At 43.6% G+C, this 13650-nt stretch overlaps 1 protein-coding gene and 1 long non-coding RNA gene across 3 annotated transcripts in view; one reads left to right on the top strand and one right to left on the bottom strand.

Annotated features, from left to right (window-relative positions):
- The window catches only part of PLCL1 (phospholipase C like 1 (inactive)), a 141020-nt gene extending 131995 nt beyond the window's left edge, over positions 1-9025 (bottom strand). For both annotated transcript variants that reach the window (XM_053471756.1, XM_053471757.1), the window contains exon 1: positions 8774-9025. In XM_053471756.1, coding sequence (XP_053327731.1) covers positions 8774-8908 — 135 coding nt within the window. In that variant the 5' untranslated portion in view covers positions 8909-9025. The remainder of the gene's footprint in view (positions 1-8773) is intronic.
- Positions 6236-6788, top strand: LOC128502062 (uncharacterized). Its single transcript, XR_008355084.1, has 2 exons — positions 6236-6276; positions 6692-6788. It is a non-coding gene; the product is annotated as an uncharacterized LOC128502062 (long non-coding RNA).
- Positions 9026-13650: the final 4625 nt, after the last annotated feature.

Raw genomic sequence — 13650 nt, 5'->3', positions numbered from 1 at the left:
AAACTAAAAATATTTTGTTATTGGTAATATGAAAATGATAGACTGCCCTTTTTATATATACCGTATTTGCTCGATTACAAAGACAAGCAAATGCTCTAAAAAATACCCCTCGTCTTACAATCGAGGTCGTCTTATAATAAGACCTCAAATAGAGGTCCGACTAAGATCCAGATTCCCCGCAGCGCTGCAGGTGACCTGGCTCCTCCTGCCTGGTAACCTTAGCTGCTGCCGGCACTTCCACCGGGGCTTCTATCACCGAGCGCCAGCGAAAGCGCGAGCAGCAGCGGAAGTTGTTGATGGGCATTGCGCATACCTTCCCCGGCTGCCAGAGAGGAGAATTCCCTGCAGTGCTGCAGGAATTCTCTTCTCTGGCAGCCAGCGAACGTCTGCTCGATGGAAGCAGACAATCCACACTACTGCTGGCACTTCCGCCGGGGCTTCTATGACGGATCACCGGCGTCACATGGCCTTCTGGCGCTCAGTCATAGAAGACCCGGTGGAACTAACGCCGGCCTCCACTAGACACCAGGGAGTCAGAAACACTAGTAAGTCGGGGAGAGTGTTATATTGGGGGCATAACGCTTTTCTGGAGCAGAAAGTGCCCAGAAGAGGGTGGCAAATAGGAGGGTATAAGGCATATCAGGGAGGAAGAATGGCATATGTAGGGGGGTATAAGGCATTTCTGGGGGCAGATGTGCATAACTGGGGGGGCAGGTTGGCAAATAAAAGGAAATAAAAACACAAAAATATTTTTCATAGCTTTTATTAAATATGAAAAATAGTTTACATGAATTCATATTTACTAGTAAAACTTATTTCCTCTAGAGTCATCTTATATTCAGGCTTTTTTCCTAAATTAATATTCAGATTTTGTGGGGTCTTCTTATAATCAAGCAAATGCGGTATTTATGTATTTAATTTTTCTCTCATTATGAGGTATGGCTGCATTAACATATCTGCATGATCAACCTGTGTATTTCATTCATCTTATGTATTCTTTTACACAAGCAGATTGTCTGATGACCCTGGATCTGCCACAGACTTCAACGGACTATAGACAATAGGCAGGCTTCTTGTTCTGCTTCTATTTTGGCTTCTTGTTAGTGAAATCCAGCCAACTTTTTTTTTTTTTTTTTTAAAGCATTCCCCACGCTATGGTCCTCGTACTAATAAATGTTCAATGCTTGTGTGTATCCTGTTGCAATTTATGGAAGCACATTTTGAAAACTTTTAGGACACATATGATAAAGGTGTCTATTTTACAGAATTCTGCTCTAGGGAGCAGTCACTACATTTTGAATTGATCTTGCACAGAATCCAACAGCAGCATATCAGCAGCAGCAAAGCACTCCCAGAAATGTTTTCAGAAATCCAGTAACTCAGAAGAAGCCTCTGCAATGATCAAAAATAGATACCAGGAAATGACATGCTCATAGAAACTCAAAACAAAATGAAACATAACCTGACGTCAGTAGCATTTTTTTCACGTGTCTTCCCTCTCTAGAATCTCTGAAGCCATGATCTGTGTTGTATTAATATTTGTAAGTTTAAGCACATTTTAACTGCACATATGCATGCTAATTAAATATATTCAGAGGAGTCCGCAGGGAGTGAGTAAGAGGGGACACTCCCCTCACCCTCAGGAAATTTTCACCTATCACCCCCCCCAAAAAAAAAACAAAAGAAGACTGGGGAATTATGAGTAATTCAATTGTTTATCCAATCAAGCTGGGATGGGTTCTGGTCAACCTGCACAACAGCTGGGATAAAAGTATTTCAAGCTCTCCTGTTCTCTAATTTCACTTAAAAAAGCTTCAGCAGAGTCTTGCAATTCAGCTTACTATCGGAGAGCAGCCGCACTGAGAGCCTAGATGTCACGTGACATCGCTGCACAGACGCACTACATCGCAGCGCACATCCCTCTCTTGTACATCACAGCAGAGCTGGATTCCTGCACAAAGCTAGCCTGAGCATGACTTACAAATAAAATAGACAATTTGTGTCAGTTTGTGTACTGTACAGGGGAAGTTACCAAAGCATCAACCATGACGATCAACAACATTGACAATGCCGGCATTCTATATAATTCCGATGATTCCATGTGCCTCTGGAATGTACGGGGCACAGTAGACCCACCCATGATTCACCTTCTCTTGCCAATGCATTTTGGGGGTACTTTTGCCCCCCTCCGAATATTTTTGACAGCAACAGACTTTCAGCTTTAATTTGAGGAATATAAATTGTATGCTGTATTGTTTGAGCAGGGCCCCCCTCACCTGTTGTTTCTGTAACTCATTTTTTTTTATGTTATATACTTGTGACAGGAGGCCCTGTATTCTGAATGGGTACTCCCGCCAAAGCAGCTCCATTGCAGTGGCATCACCCTTCTCTCTACAACGCTGGCTCTGTCTGGGGCTGAAGGGGTTAACCGCTGGTTTCTCTGCGGTTGGCTAGCCGTAGCTTAGTACATGCACTGAATATGCTGTCTTATAAAGGACAGTGAGTTATTACAGCAGCCCACCCCAAGCCTTAGACGGAATCAATGTTGAGGTGAACACAGGACTGAGTTTTATTGAAAACACACCAGTAAACATACACCTGGGGTTCCCTGGCTGAAACCAGCTGGATATCAGATCATGGTGCAAATACTGGCCATGGGGGTCCTCACCTGGTGGAGAGTAACATCCCACACACAAAACCCCCTCCTAAAATGCAGGTGCCCCAAATCCATGTCCGAGCTCCAGTCTTTAGAGTCTCTGGTAATTGGGGAAACAAGGCACTCTGTACCAGGGGGAAGAAGTAGTCCCAAGGGATCCCTTGTACCCACCTCCACAAAAACAGAACCCCTTCCAAGACCAGGGCCCACGGTATGTAGGGAGGAGGCTGGCCCGCAAGGCCCCTCCAGGAGCCAAGGGCACGGAGGCTTCCGCGACAATACTACATGTTATGTCCTGTCAACCCATTGTACAGTGCTACTTTTTATGATAGCGCTATATAAAACAATAATAAATTGGGTGACCGGTTTAGTAATTGGGTAACTGACTACGAAGCTGTTTTATGGCCAGGTGTGAGCTGTTTCCTCATAATTTCATTAGCAATTAAGCAGTTTGCCACTCTGCCTCCCTGATATCCCTTATACCTCCCCCTATATGCCACTCTGCCCCCTAGATATGCCTTATACCCCCTATATGCCACTCTGCTCCACCCCAGACTTACCAATGCATCACCAGACTTGTCCCCACTGCTTCAGACTCCCTGGTGTCTACTGGGGGCAGCCGGTGAACATCTGTGCGATGCGCATAGACAACCTTCTTGTAGTCAGACCTCTATTTGAAGTCTGATTATAGGATGACCTCGAATATAAGACGAGGGGTATTTATTATTCTACACAATTCATTTAAAGGATATGTTAATGTATACCTATTAAAAAGCTGTTTTACAGATACGTCTGTCATGATTAACTCATATAATGTAGTGGATGCATGGAAGGGTAACCCAGCAGAGGTGGTTAGTTTCTTTGTTTAAGCATTCAATGAGTTAATCTGAGGTTGATTTAATGTGTTTCTTTGTGAATGCCCTCTGTATCTGTTCTGGCTAGAGGTGTCATCTTCCCAAAGGACCCCTGTGGTGATTCATGGCCTAACTGATAAGGATCCTTAGTTATAGGAATTCCATTCCTATCTTAAGTGGGGGGGTTTCCATCACCTTTACCCCACCATAACTTATTGGCACATCAAAGATGGGACCCGATTCTTGGGGATGGTGTCATATAATCGGTCATGTGGTCAGAGGGGCGTTTGCTTGCAAAAGTCTGATTTAGGGACAATGCAGCGACCTCAAAGCAGAACTCCATGATATACTCTGATCGGAACAACATCATAAGAACCATCTGGACTTAAGGAGTTCCCACAGGCCTTCTTATTGGAGAAACTCGTGAGTGAGGGTCCTGTGTTTAAGTCCCATTGTTTTTAAGAACTGTTTGCGGTTTTATTTTTATTTTGTATGTCTTGTTTTTTGTAATTCTGGCACTGTGTAATCTTTGTCTTTTTGTTATTAAAATATTCAAAATTCAAGTCTGTCTTTGGGCTCTAGTATCGATATCCACAAACCCTAAGAGAGGATAACACGTTACCATATTGTTATTAAGTTTTACAGGATATATATATATGTTGGTTGCCCAGGGTGGGTTGATGTATATATAGAGATAAAGGTTCTAATTCGGATTTCTCACGAATCCGGTATCAAAATCGTGAGTGGTGGTGGCAGACTACCTGGGGGGATACAGGCAGGATTTGGGGGTTAATTTGGTGTAATTTATGCCTTGTTAAGAGGTGAAGTTAGTAAATCCAGAGGCCTGGTGCTATTAACCCCTTCATGCCCATGCCCTCCACACAGTCACGGCTTGGCAAGTAATCCTGACCGTGACAACGTCTATCAAGATATCCAATTAAAAATCAGCTAGAATAGTCATTTATACAATTAACAATTTCTACATTTCTAAGTGACCCCAAATATATATATATATATATATATATAAAACACTTTCAAAAGATGGTCAGCACTCCAGGTCTTTAAATTGACAATTTCATTTTATTCAAAGTCAAGTCGACGTTTTCAGTCATTGCTGACTTTCATCAGGACAGTAGAGGTTGTCTGTGTGCATCGCGCAGACACCCACCAGCTGACAGAGAGGATGATCCTCTGCAGGAGACCTGGATTCTCTACTCTGTCAGCCGGTGGGGGTCTGCACGATGTGCACAGACAGCCTCCGTTACTCCTCTTCACTTCCGCTTGGGCTTCTACGATGGACCTACGATGAAGGTCATGTGATGCTGGCACTGCATCGTAGAAGCCCCAGCGGAAGTGGAAGGGAGAGGCACCGGCTGACAGAGAGTGGAATTCAGGTCCCCTGCAGCGCTGTGGGGGATCTGGATTTTAGTGTTATAAACCGATCTCTGTTTAAGTTCGGATTATAGAAGGAGAGGAGTTTTTCAGAGCATTTGCTATGAAAAAAAAACTCTTTTTATAATCGATAAAATCGATTTGACTAATCGATAATAAAAATCGTTGACAATGATTTTCAATATCGATTATTATCGGTTTTATCGATTAGTTGTTGCAAGTCATTTGATTTGCATTGACTCTGCTGGGTTCCTGTTCTCCTGGCTAGTATAAGAGATGCTGCCAAAGCACTGGTAAGCCATTTTTTTCTGGAATCTTGCCGATAATGCCCTGGTTAAAGGTCTGATTATAAGAAGACCTTGATTATAAGACGAGGGGTATTGTTTAGAGCATTTGCTCTGAAAAAAACCCTTGTCTTATAATCGAGCAAATACGGTGTAAAACGGCAGGCTAGGCGCAAAAGAATATTCTTGCCCGGGGTGTCACTTGGTCTAAGACTGCCCCTGGGCTTGACAAATCCCAGTCGCTATGGCGACTTATAATTTTGTCCTGGCGCGTAGGTGTTTGTGAGCCAAACCGGTGGCCGAAACACATCTTCGGCAAGATGCCGAAATAAAAAAAAAACGGCGGAAAATAATCCCCGCAGGGGCCGCACTGCTTAACTGTGTGTTGCTCCTAATGTGCAAGCAGCGTCTCTTGTGCTGGCCACAGGAAGCAGGAAATGAGAGGAGTCACATGAGTGCTCTGTTCCTCCTGCCAGTGGGCAGGACAAGAGAAGTTCGTGCAGAGAGACAGAGATAGAAGCAGCAGGGCCCCTATGGAAGTCTGCATGTGAGAGATCTGCAGTGCAGGTAAGAGGTGAAGGAGGGTGTATGAATGAGTATATGAATGAGTGTGTGTGATAGCATGGTTGTGTAAGTGGGGGGAGGAACATGGCACATGGGGCTCTAAGTGATGTGCAGCATCAATACACAAGGGGGGGCAGCAAGCCAGGTTGGAACCTGGGTATGTCTGGGCAGGACTGTGATTGGTGTTAACAATCAATAACTCAAGACTGAGTGCTGGGGCAAATGGTGAGTGCTGGGGCAAAGGGTGAGTGCTGGGGCAAAGGGTGAGTGCTGGGGCAAAGGGTGAGTGCTGGGGCAAAGGGTGAGTGCTGGGGCAAAGGGTGAGGGCTGGGGCAAAGGGTGAGGGCTGGGGCAAAGGGTGAGGGCTGGGGCAAAGGGTGAGGGCTGGGGCAAAGGGTGAGGGCTGGGGCAAAGGGTGAGGGCTGGGGCAAAGGGTGAGGGCTGGGGCAAAGGGTGAGACTGAGGGCTGGGGTAAAGTGTGAGACTGAGGGCTGGGGTAAAGTGTGAGACTGAGTGCTGGGGAAAAGTGTGAGACTGAGTGCTGGGGAAAAGTGTGAGACTGAGTGCTGGGGAAAAGTGTGAGACTGAGTGCTGGTGCAAAGTGTGAGACTGAGTGCTGGTGCAAAGTGTGAGACTGAGTGCTGGTGCAAAGTGTGAGACTGAGTGCTGGGGCAAAGTGTGAGACTGAGTGCTGGGGCAAAGTGTGAGACTGAGTGCTGGGGCAAAGTGTGAGACTGAGTGCTGGGGCAAAGTGTGAGACTGAGTGCTGGGGCAAAGTGTGAGACTGAGTGCTGGGGCAAAGTGTGAGACTGAGTGCTGGGGCAAAGTGTGAGACTGAGTGCTGGGGCAAAGTGCTGGGGCAAAGTGTGGGTGCTGGGGCAAAGTGTGGGTGCTGGGGCAAAGTGTGGGTGCTGGGGCAAAGTGTGGGTGCTGGGGCAAAGTGTGAGTGCTGGGGCAAAGTGTGAGTGCTGGGGCAAAGTGTGAGTGCTGGGGCAAAAAAAAGTCCTGGCTCCTAACTTTTTTAGCTGGCTCCTAGATTTAAAACAAATTTGTCAAGCCCTGCAGTACACCACCCCTCCATGGTATTGTTTTCATGCCACATTTGCCTGCTTGAAGCAGCCAATCAGTGATAGGAAAGTGTGCCTATTAACATTAATTGGAGTGCTTTCTACTTATGTACGTGGTGGGTCTCAGAACTCCTGGAACCCGAGCCAGTGTTGAAGCTGGCTGGTGGAGACTATAGCGAGCATGCACAAAAAACATCATTTAAATGGGACACTCCCTCCCTTAAGCAGTGCGGTACATATGATGGCTAGAGTACCCCTGTAAGTAAGACTAGTTTGACCACACTGTGCTAATCTGTCCAGGCCAACACCAAGTCTGTTTTATTTTTCTTAGGCATCATAAAGATTGTTCTGGAAACAGACATGTAGTGAGATCCTACTTATTCTCAAGTCTTGCATAATGGTAATTATATTAGCCCTGAACCTAACAGTAGAAAATCAGATAACTACTTTGTTATAAGACAACACTTAACCACTTTTATGTATTGCTGGATTTACAACTAATTAGCAACATAATTCAGGAAACCAATACACATGTTTCTGACATACACAATTGCTTATAGTGTGTTCAATTTAAGCAGGAAATAGTTAACAGAAGATTTTCTTTCTCCTTGTGTGTCATGTTGAACTGAGCAGCAAGAAAGCAAATAGAAGTATGAACATAATAATGGTAATCAGAAAAATAACAGTTTGCTTCCAGTCCTCAGCAGATGTAATCTCCGGGGGATCCAAGAAAGTATAGAAGCTGTAAGGATGAGGGTGGATTGGGGAGGCAGGGGGGTTTGTGACACAGAAATACACCTCCAGATAATCTGCTATCACTTTCTATTCCTGGATGCAATAAAAACAACCTTGTAGCACTTTGCTGGAACTTGCCCAATCATTTTTAGATCATGGATAAATCCATTGGGCCTGATTTTTTGCCAGTAACACATTGAAAAGTTGGAGAATTTACTTTAACGTTTCATGTTACAAACCGTAAACAAATATGCTATCGTTGCCACTATTTTTCATTACTTTGAAACCAACTATTTCCAAAATATCTACAAAGGCAAAAAATTTCACATCTGATTCCTTCACCATCACGGTTTTAACTGGCTTTAAAAATACTTAACCTGCACGCACAGCGGGACAGTAATACTCATTAATGATGGAATGCCTACTGAGTACTGTAGGAAATGTTCAGCAGCCTCTGCAGGGCATACTTGAAGAGTTTAAATTATCTGTTGCCTGTAAAATCTGTTAGATATGTCAGGCAATTACAATGGTGGACACTAAAAAAAAGCTCAATGTTGTTTTCAATATACTTACATGATGTGTATATAATTCTACATTGTGAAACATAATGCAATATCCCCAAAGCTGATTTTGCATAGGCAGATGTCAGGTAAATTACTTTTGGAAGATTGCAGAATTATCTAATGTACAAATGTCTGTATTGTTTTTGTTTTGCTTAAGCAAAGTGTCAATGTATCAGTCTGTATTTAACCCATGTAACCACTTATAGTTCAAGTGGCATTAACATTTAATGAATTTTGCTGTCAACAGAACAAGCAGAGTTTACGCATCATTTGTCAACTCGTGTCAGGCAAGTGATATTCACTGTTGAACTTATTCTGTCTGCTGGGCAGGTAACAATAGGTGCTGCAATGTGGGGTGAAACTCAATATTGCCCTTGCTCTACATGACCACTGCCAATCGCAAAGGATGGCATGTTGCCAAGTGTTTGGCATCCAATGGTGCTACGCAGTAATGAGCGTGTAGTGATAGCCTGAGCTTTACGAGCATTTCCCTGAATTCGTTTTGGGATTATTATGCTATACCCAACTATATTCAGCGCTACAATGCTACTTAGATTTAACTGTTAAGTGGTATCTTAGAACTGTATCAGGTGACAGAAGTTGCTTGCATTTAAAACAACGAGCACTCAATGCCATACAGAGAGGAGACAGTACTCACCTTGATGATGCTGCTCCTCCGGGGTGCTGCCTTCGCCGCCTCCATCAAATTGACCTCGGTGACCCCGCTTCTTCGTTCCCTGCCCCGGCCATTCTCCGGGTACAGCTCGCACCACCCTTCTTGCCCCTCTGCCATGGCACTCACTGTCCCGCAGCGTTCATCCCCGATGACCTGGTACAAAAAGCTGGTGCTCTGGTTAGCCGGTTACAAGAAAGGGGGGCATGAGATCGAACAGACGAACAACACTATGTTACTGTTACTGTTACTGTTGCGTTGTGTTGTGTTGTGTTAAGGGAGGCAAATAAAGTGACACTACGGCCCTGTGTGTGCAATACAGATCTCACAGACCGCCGCATGAGGGAGCCGGGCACAGCTGGGTGAAAACAGGAGGAGTGGAAGAATATCATTGGTTAATCCGCTACGAAACGGCGCGCTAATTGGGCGTCCCGATCCAGAATGTTATAGGTCTACTGCACTGCTGACAGCTGATTGGCGAATTAGCTGTAACGGGAGTTTCCGATATGTAACAGTTCCATGTGCAGGGGAGGTGGGGATGCTGTGATGAGAAGGTTCATGTGTGCACCGGAGGTGTGCATGAGATACTTATAGGACTTGTTGATAGCTGTGTATGTCATTGTGCACACCCTTTCCATCAGGTTAAAGTCCTCATTTTACACAAACTGTAGTAGACAATTTCGCCGTTTAAGCCCACGTTCTTGTGAGTGTTACTGTTAGGGCGTGCTCATATACACTTACCACAGAATAAGTATGGTTGTGGCGCTCGGAGCGCCCAATGAAGAGGGATACCAGCGAGGGAAAACGAGAGTGTATACATCGCGTTGTTACGATATGGTCAGTTTTTGATTTATATATTTTTAGTGTGTCTACAGAAATTATGTGTTTCAAGGACCAACAAGGCTTGCTCAGCCATTTCTTATGAGCGTGAGTCTAAGGCCGTCCAGGCGCCCCCTCCCCAAAATAAAACGTCATGGACTCCCGTGGCGATGCCACTCGCTTAGTCGCGCCCTACCAGGACCACACCTTTTCATGCTTAAGCCCCTCCTTTGTGGTTATTCCCTCACATATCTAATTCTTCACTGTAGTAAAAAAATCATTTTAACCCATTAAGAACAAAACTTTTTTTTATTTTTTTACCCTTTGCGACAATGGCTGTATTAACGTTTTGCAGTGTTTGTGTTTTGCTTTCATTTTCTTTTTATTTGATGTAACAAAATTATATATACATACAAATTATTTTTTTCAGGACAAGGAGGACTTTCAGATACCATTATGTTGATCATATCATCTAATTTAGTTTAACCCCTTGGCTGCTAAGCCATTTCACACCCTGGTGCTAAGCTAGTTTTCGGCATTTTGGTGCATCTCACGTTTAAACGTGTTTCAAGTAAATTTCTTGGGAATAAACTATACAAACCATATATTGTTTTTTTCAGCACACCCAGCAGATTCCAAATATACCATTTTTATATGTGTATGTCTCATTAGGTTTGCAAAATACAACCAAAAATGGGAAAAAAGTGTAATTTTTCACTTCCAACTCAATAAAAACTAGTTTATGTTATTTTTCTAAACTCTAATATCAAAACCTGTGTTGCTAAATATTTGTAGTAGGTAACCGGTCTAAAAAAAACAGACATTGAGAACAGTAGACTGTGTTTTTCTAATATTTTATTGCTAAAAGTTAAATTTATTAGACTATCACAAAATTCATCTTTAAATTTAATGCATGGCTGCATCAATTAAACAGCTCTAGCTGCCCGGGATGTTAAAATATGCCAACAAAACTATATATTTTTAGAAACTACACCCCCAGCCGCAGCAAATGAGATCTTATTTGTATCACAAATCTGATGTGCACAACAAATAAGTGAATATCACACAAATAAAAATAAAAAATAAATAAAATTAAAAGCGACAAGTTCATTTATGTCTTCCGCACTCCAGGTTTGTCCTAGAAACACATGCAGCCCCTCATTTGATGCGCCAAGGGGTGTAGTTTCTGAAAATATATACTTTATGTACCATAATTTAACTTCCCAGCTGTCTAGAGCTGTCTAAATGTAGCCATCACCCCTAAATGTTTTAAGACAATTTTTTAACAAGATTCTCCAATCTGCCATATCTGAAGTTAAGGTGGTCTAGACATCTGGGAAGTTAAATTAGGGTACATAAAGTACACATTTCAAGAAACTACACCCCTTGGAGCTTCAAATGAGGGGTTACATGTATTTCTAGGACAAAAGTTAAGTTCACAGATAATGATGGAATATGTCGCTTTGGCTAGAAAATATGTTTTTTCTAACCATAGCGACATGTTCATTTGTGTCTTGTGCACTCCAGGTTTGTCCTAGAAACACACGCAGCCCCTCATTTGATGCGCCGAGGGGTGTAGTTTTTGAAAATATGTACTTTTTGTGCCATAATTTAACTTCTTACGTGAGCAGTAATGCCACGTCAAGGCTTCAACCCTAATTACTGACCATTCACACGCTTTTCATATCTCCATTCACTCGCAGAAGCACACACCATACTTTCCATACATTCACTCGCAGAAGCACACACACCATTCTTTCCCCTTACAATCCCAAAGAGATGATCGTAAAGGGAGAAAAAAATCACTTTTACAGCAAAAATAAGTTTTGCAGTAAAAATGCAAGGGGCTCCAGGGATGACATGGTTAACTTACGTACTACAGGCTATACGGCTGATTTTTGCAGTTCATCTGGATTTCAAAAATTGCCTTCCTCTACCATTGGCTAAATTTAACCCCATGATCAAAGGGATCATGGGGTTAAAATTTAGTATCGGCCATTTTTAAAAAGGGAATGTGACTTTTTATAGCTATATGATCGCTGTGGTAACAGTGGCTACCACAGTGATCATTTAGCTAGAATACTTAAACTTTTTTTTTTAAAGTTAAACCAGTTTATGTTTAGATAATTTAATTTGGGGGTCTCTAGGCAATTTTGATCTTTATTTATCTGCCTTTAGAGACCCCCAAATCATTTTTTTTTACTTTTTTTGTACATTTTTATTTTTTTAACATAATATTTTTTATTCTTTTTTTACAAGCATTATACAGTTGGAAAGGTGAGGCGATTACCTTTCGAACGGTATATGTTGAGGGTCTGTAGCTGCTTAGATGCCTGAGATACAGGCATCTAAGCAGCATGCCCCCATACCGTGAAAACTGACAATTGTCAGTTTTCAATAAAGTTGCGCGGTGACGTCATCGCGTCATTACCGGCCGGATCGGGTGGTCCCAGTGATGCCCTTCCAAATGAGGGGCAGATCGCCGGGGTAGGTGGTGATGGGGGTCCACAGACCCCCATCAAGGTAGGAGAGTGCTAGCGACGGCATGGTGCCGTCGTTAGCACCTGAGTGGGACTGCTAGCGACGGCACCATGCCGTCGTTAGCAGTCAAGGGGTTAAAATATACAGTGGATATAAAAAGTCTACACAACCCTACTAAAATGCCAGGTTCTTGTGATTTTAAAGATTGAAACAAAGATAAATCATGTCAGAACTTTTTTCACCTTTAATGTGACCTATAACGTGAACAATTCAATTGCATAACAAGCTGAAATCTTTGAGTGAAAAAATTTTGTTTTGGTACACACCCTTAAACTAATACTTTGTTGAAGCACCTTTTGATTTTATTACAGCAATCAGTCTTTTTGGGTAGGAGTCTGTTAGCATGGCACATCTTGACGTGGCAATATCTGTCAAATTGCGAGGACGTTTCCTGTGCACACCCCTCTTCAGATCACCCCACAGATGTTCAATTGGATTCAGGTCTGGGCTCTGACTGGGCCGTTCCAAAACGTTAATCTTCTGGTGAAGCCATGCTTTTGTGGATTTGGATCAGTGGTGGGATTCAATTTTTTTAGGAACCACTTCCGAGTTTTCGTACTAAAAAATAAAATCCTCACACACACTCAGGCAGTCTCTCTCACACACACACACACACCTCAGACAGTCTCTCTCACACACACTCAGGCAGTCTCTCTCACACACACTCAGGCAGTCTCTCTCACACACACTCAGGCAGTCTCTCACACACACACACAGAGACTCAGGCAATCTCTCACACACACAGAGAGAGACTCAGGCAATCTCTCACACACACACAGAGAGAGACTCAGGCAATCTCTCACACACACACAGAGAGAGACTCAGGCAATCTCTCACACACACAGAGAGAGACTCAGGCAATCTCTCACACACACACAGAGAGAGACTCAGGCAATCTCTCACACACACACAGAGAGACTCAGGCAATCTCACACACACACAGAGAGACTCAGGCAATCTCTCACACACACAGAGAGAGACTCAGGCAATCTCTCACACACACAGAGAGAGACTCAGGCAATCTCTCTCACACACAGAGAGACTCAGGCAATCTCTCACACACACACACAGAGACTCAGGCAATCTCTCACACACACAGAGAGAGACTCAGGGAATCTCTCACACACACAGAGAGAGACTCAGGCAATCTCTCACACACACAGAGAGAGACTCAGGCAATCTCTCACACACACATAGAGACTCAGGCAATCTCTCACACACACACACACTCAGGCAATCTCTCACACACACACACACTCAGGCAATATCTCTCACACACACACAGACTCAGGCAATCTCTCACACACACACACACACAGACTCAGGCAATCTCTCTCTCACACACACACAGAGACTCAGGCAATCTCTCTCTCACACACACACACACAGAGACTCAGGCAATCTCTCTCACACACACACAGAGACTCAGGCAATCTCTCACACACACACACACACACACAGACTCAGACAATCTCTCTCACACACACAGACACTCGGGCAAT

This window comes from Spea bombifrons, chromosome 7 (genome assembly GCF_027358695.1).
Source record: "Spea bombifrons isolate aSpeBom1 chromosome 7, aSpeBom1.2.pri, whole genome shotgun sequence".
Lineage (NCBI taxonomy): Eukaryota > Metazoa > Chordata > Amphibia > Anura > Pelobatidae > Spea > Spea bombifrons.
The sequence above is the reverse complement of the archived record's forward strand: the minus strand, read 5'-3'. Positions and strand labels throughout refer to the sequence as shown.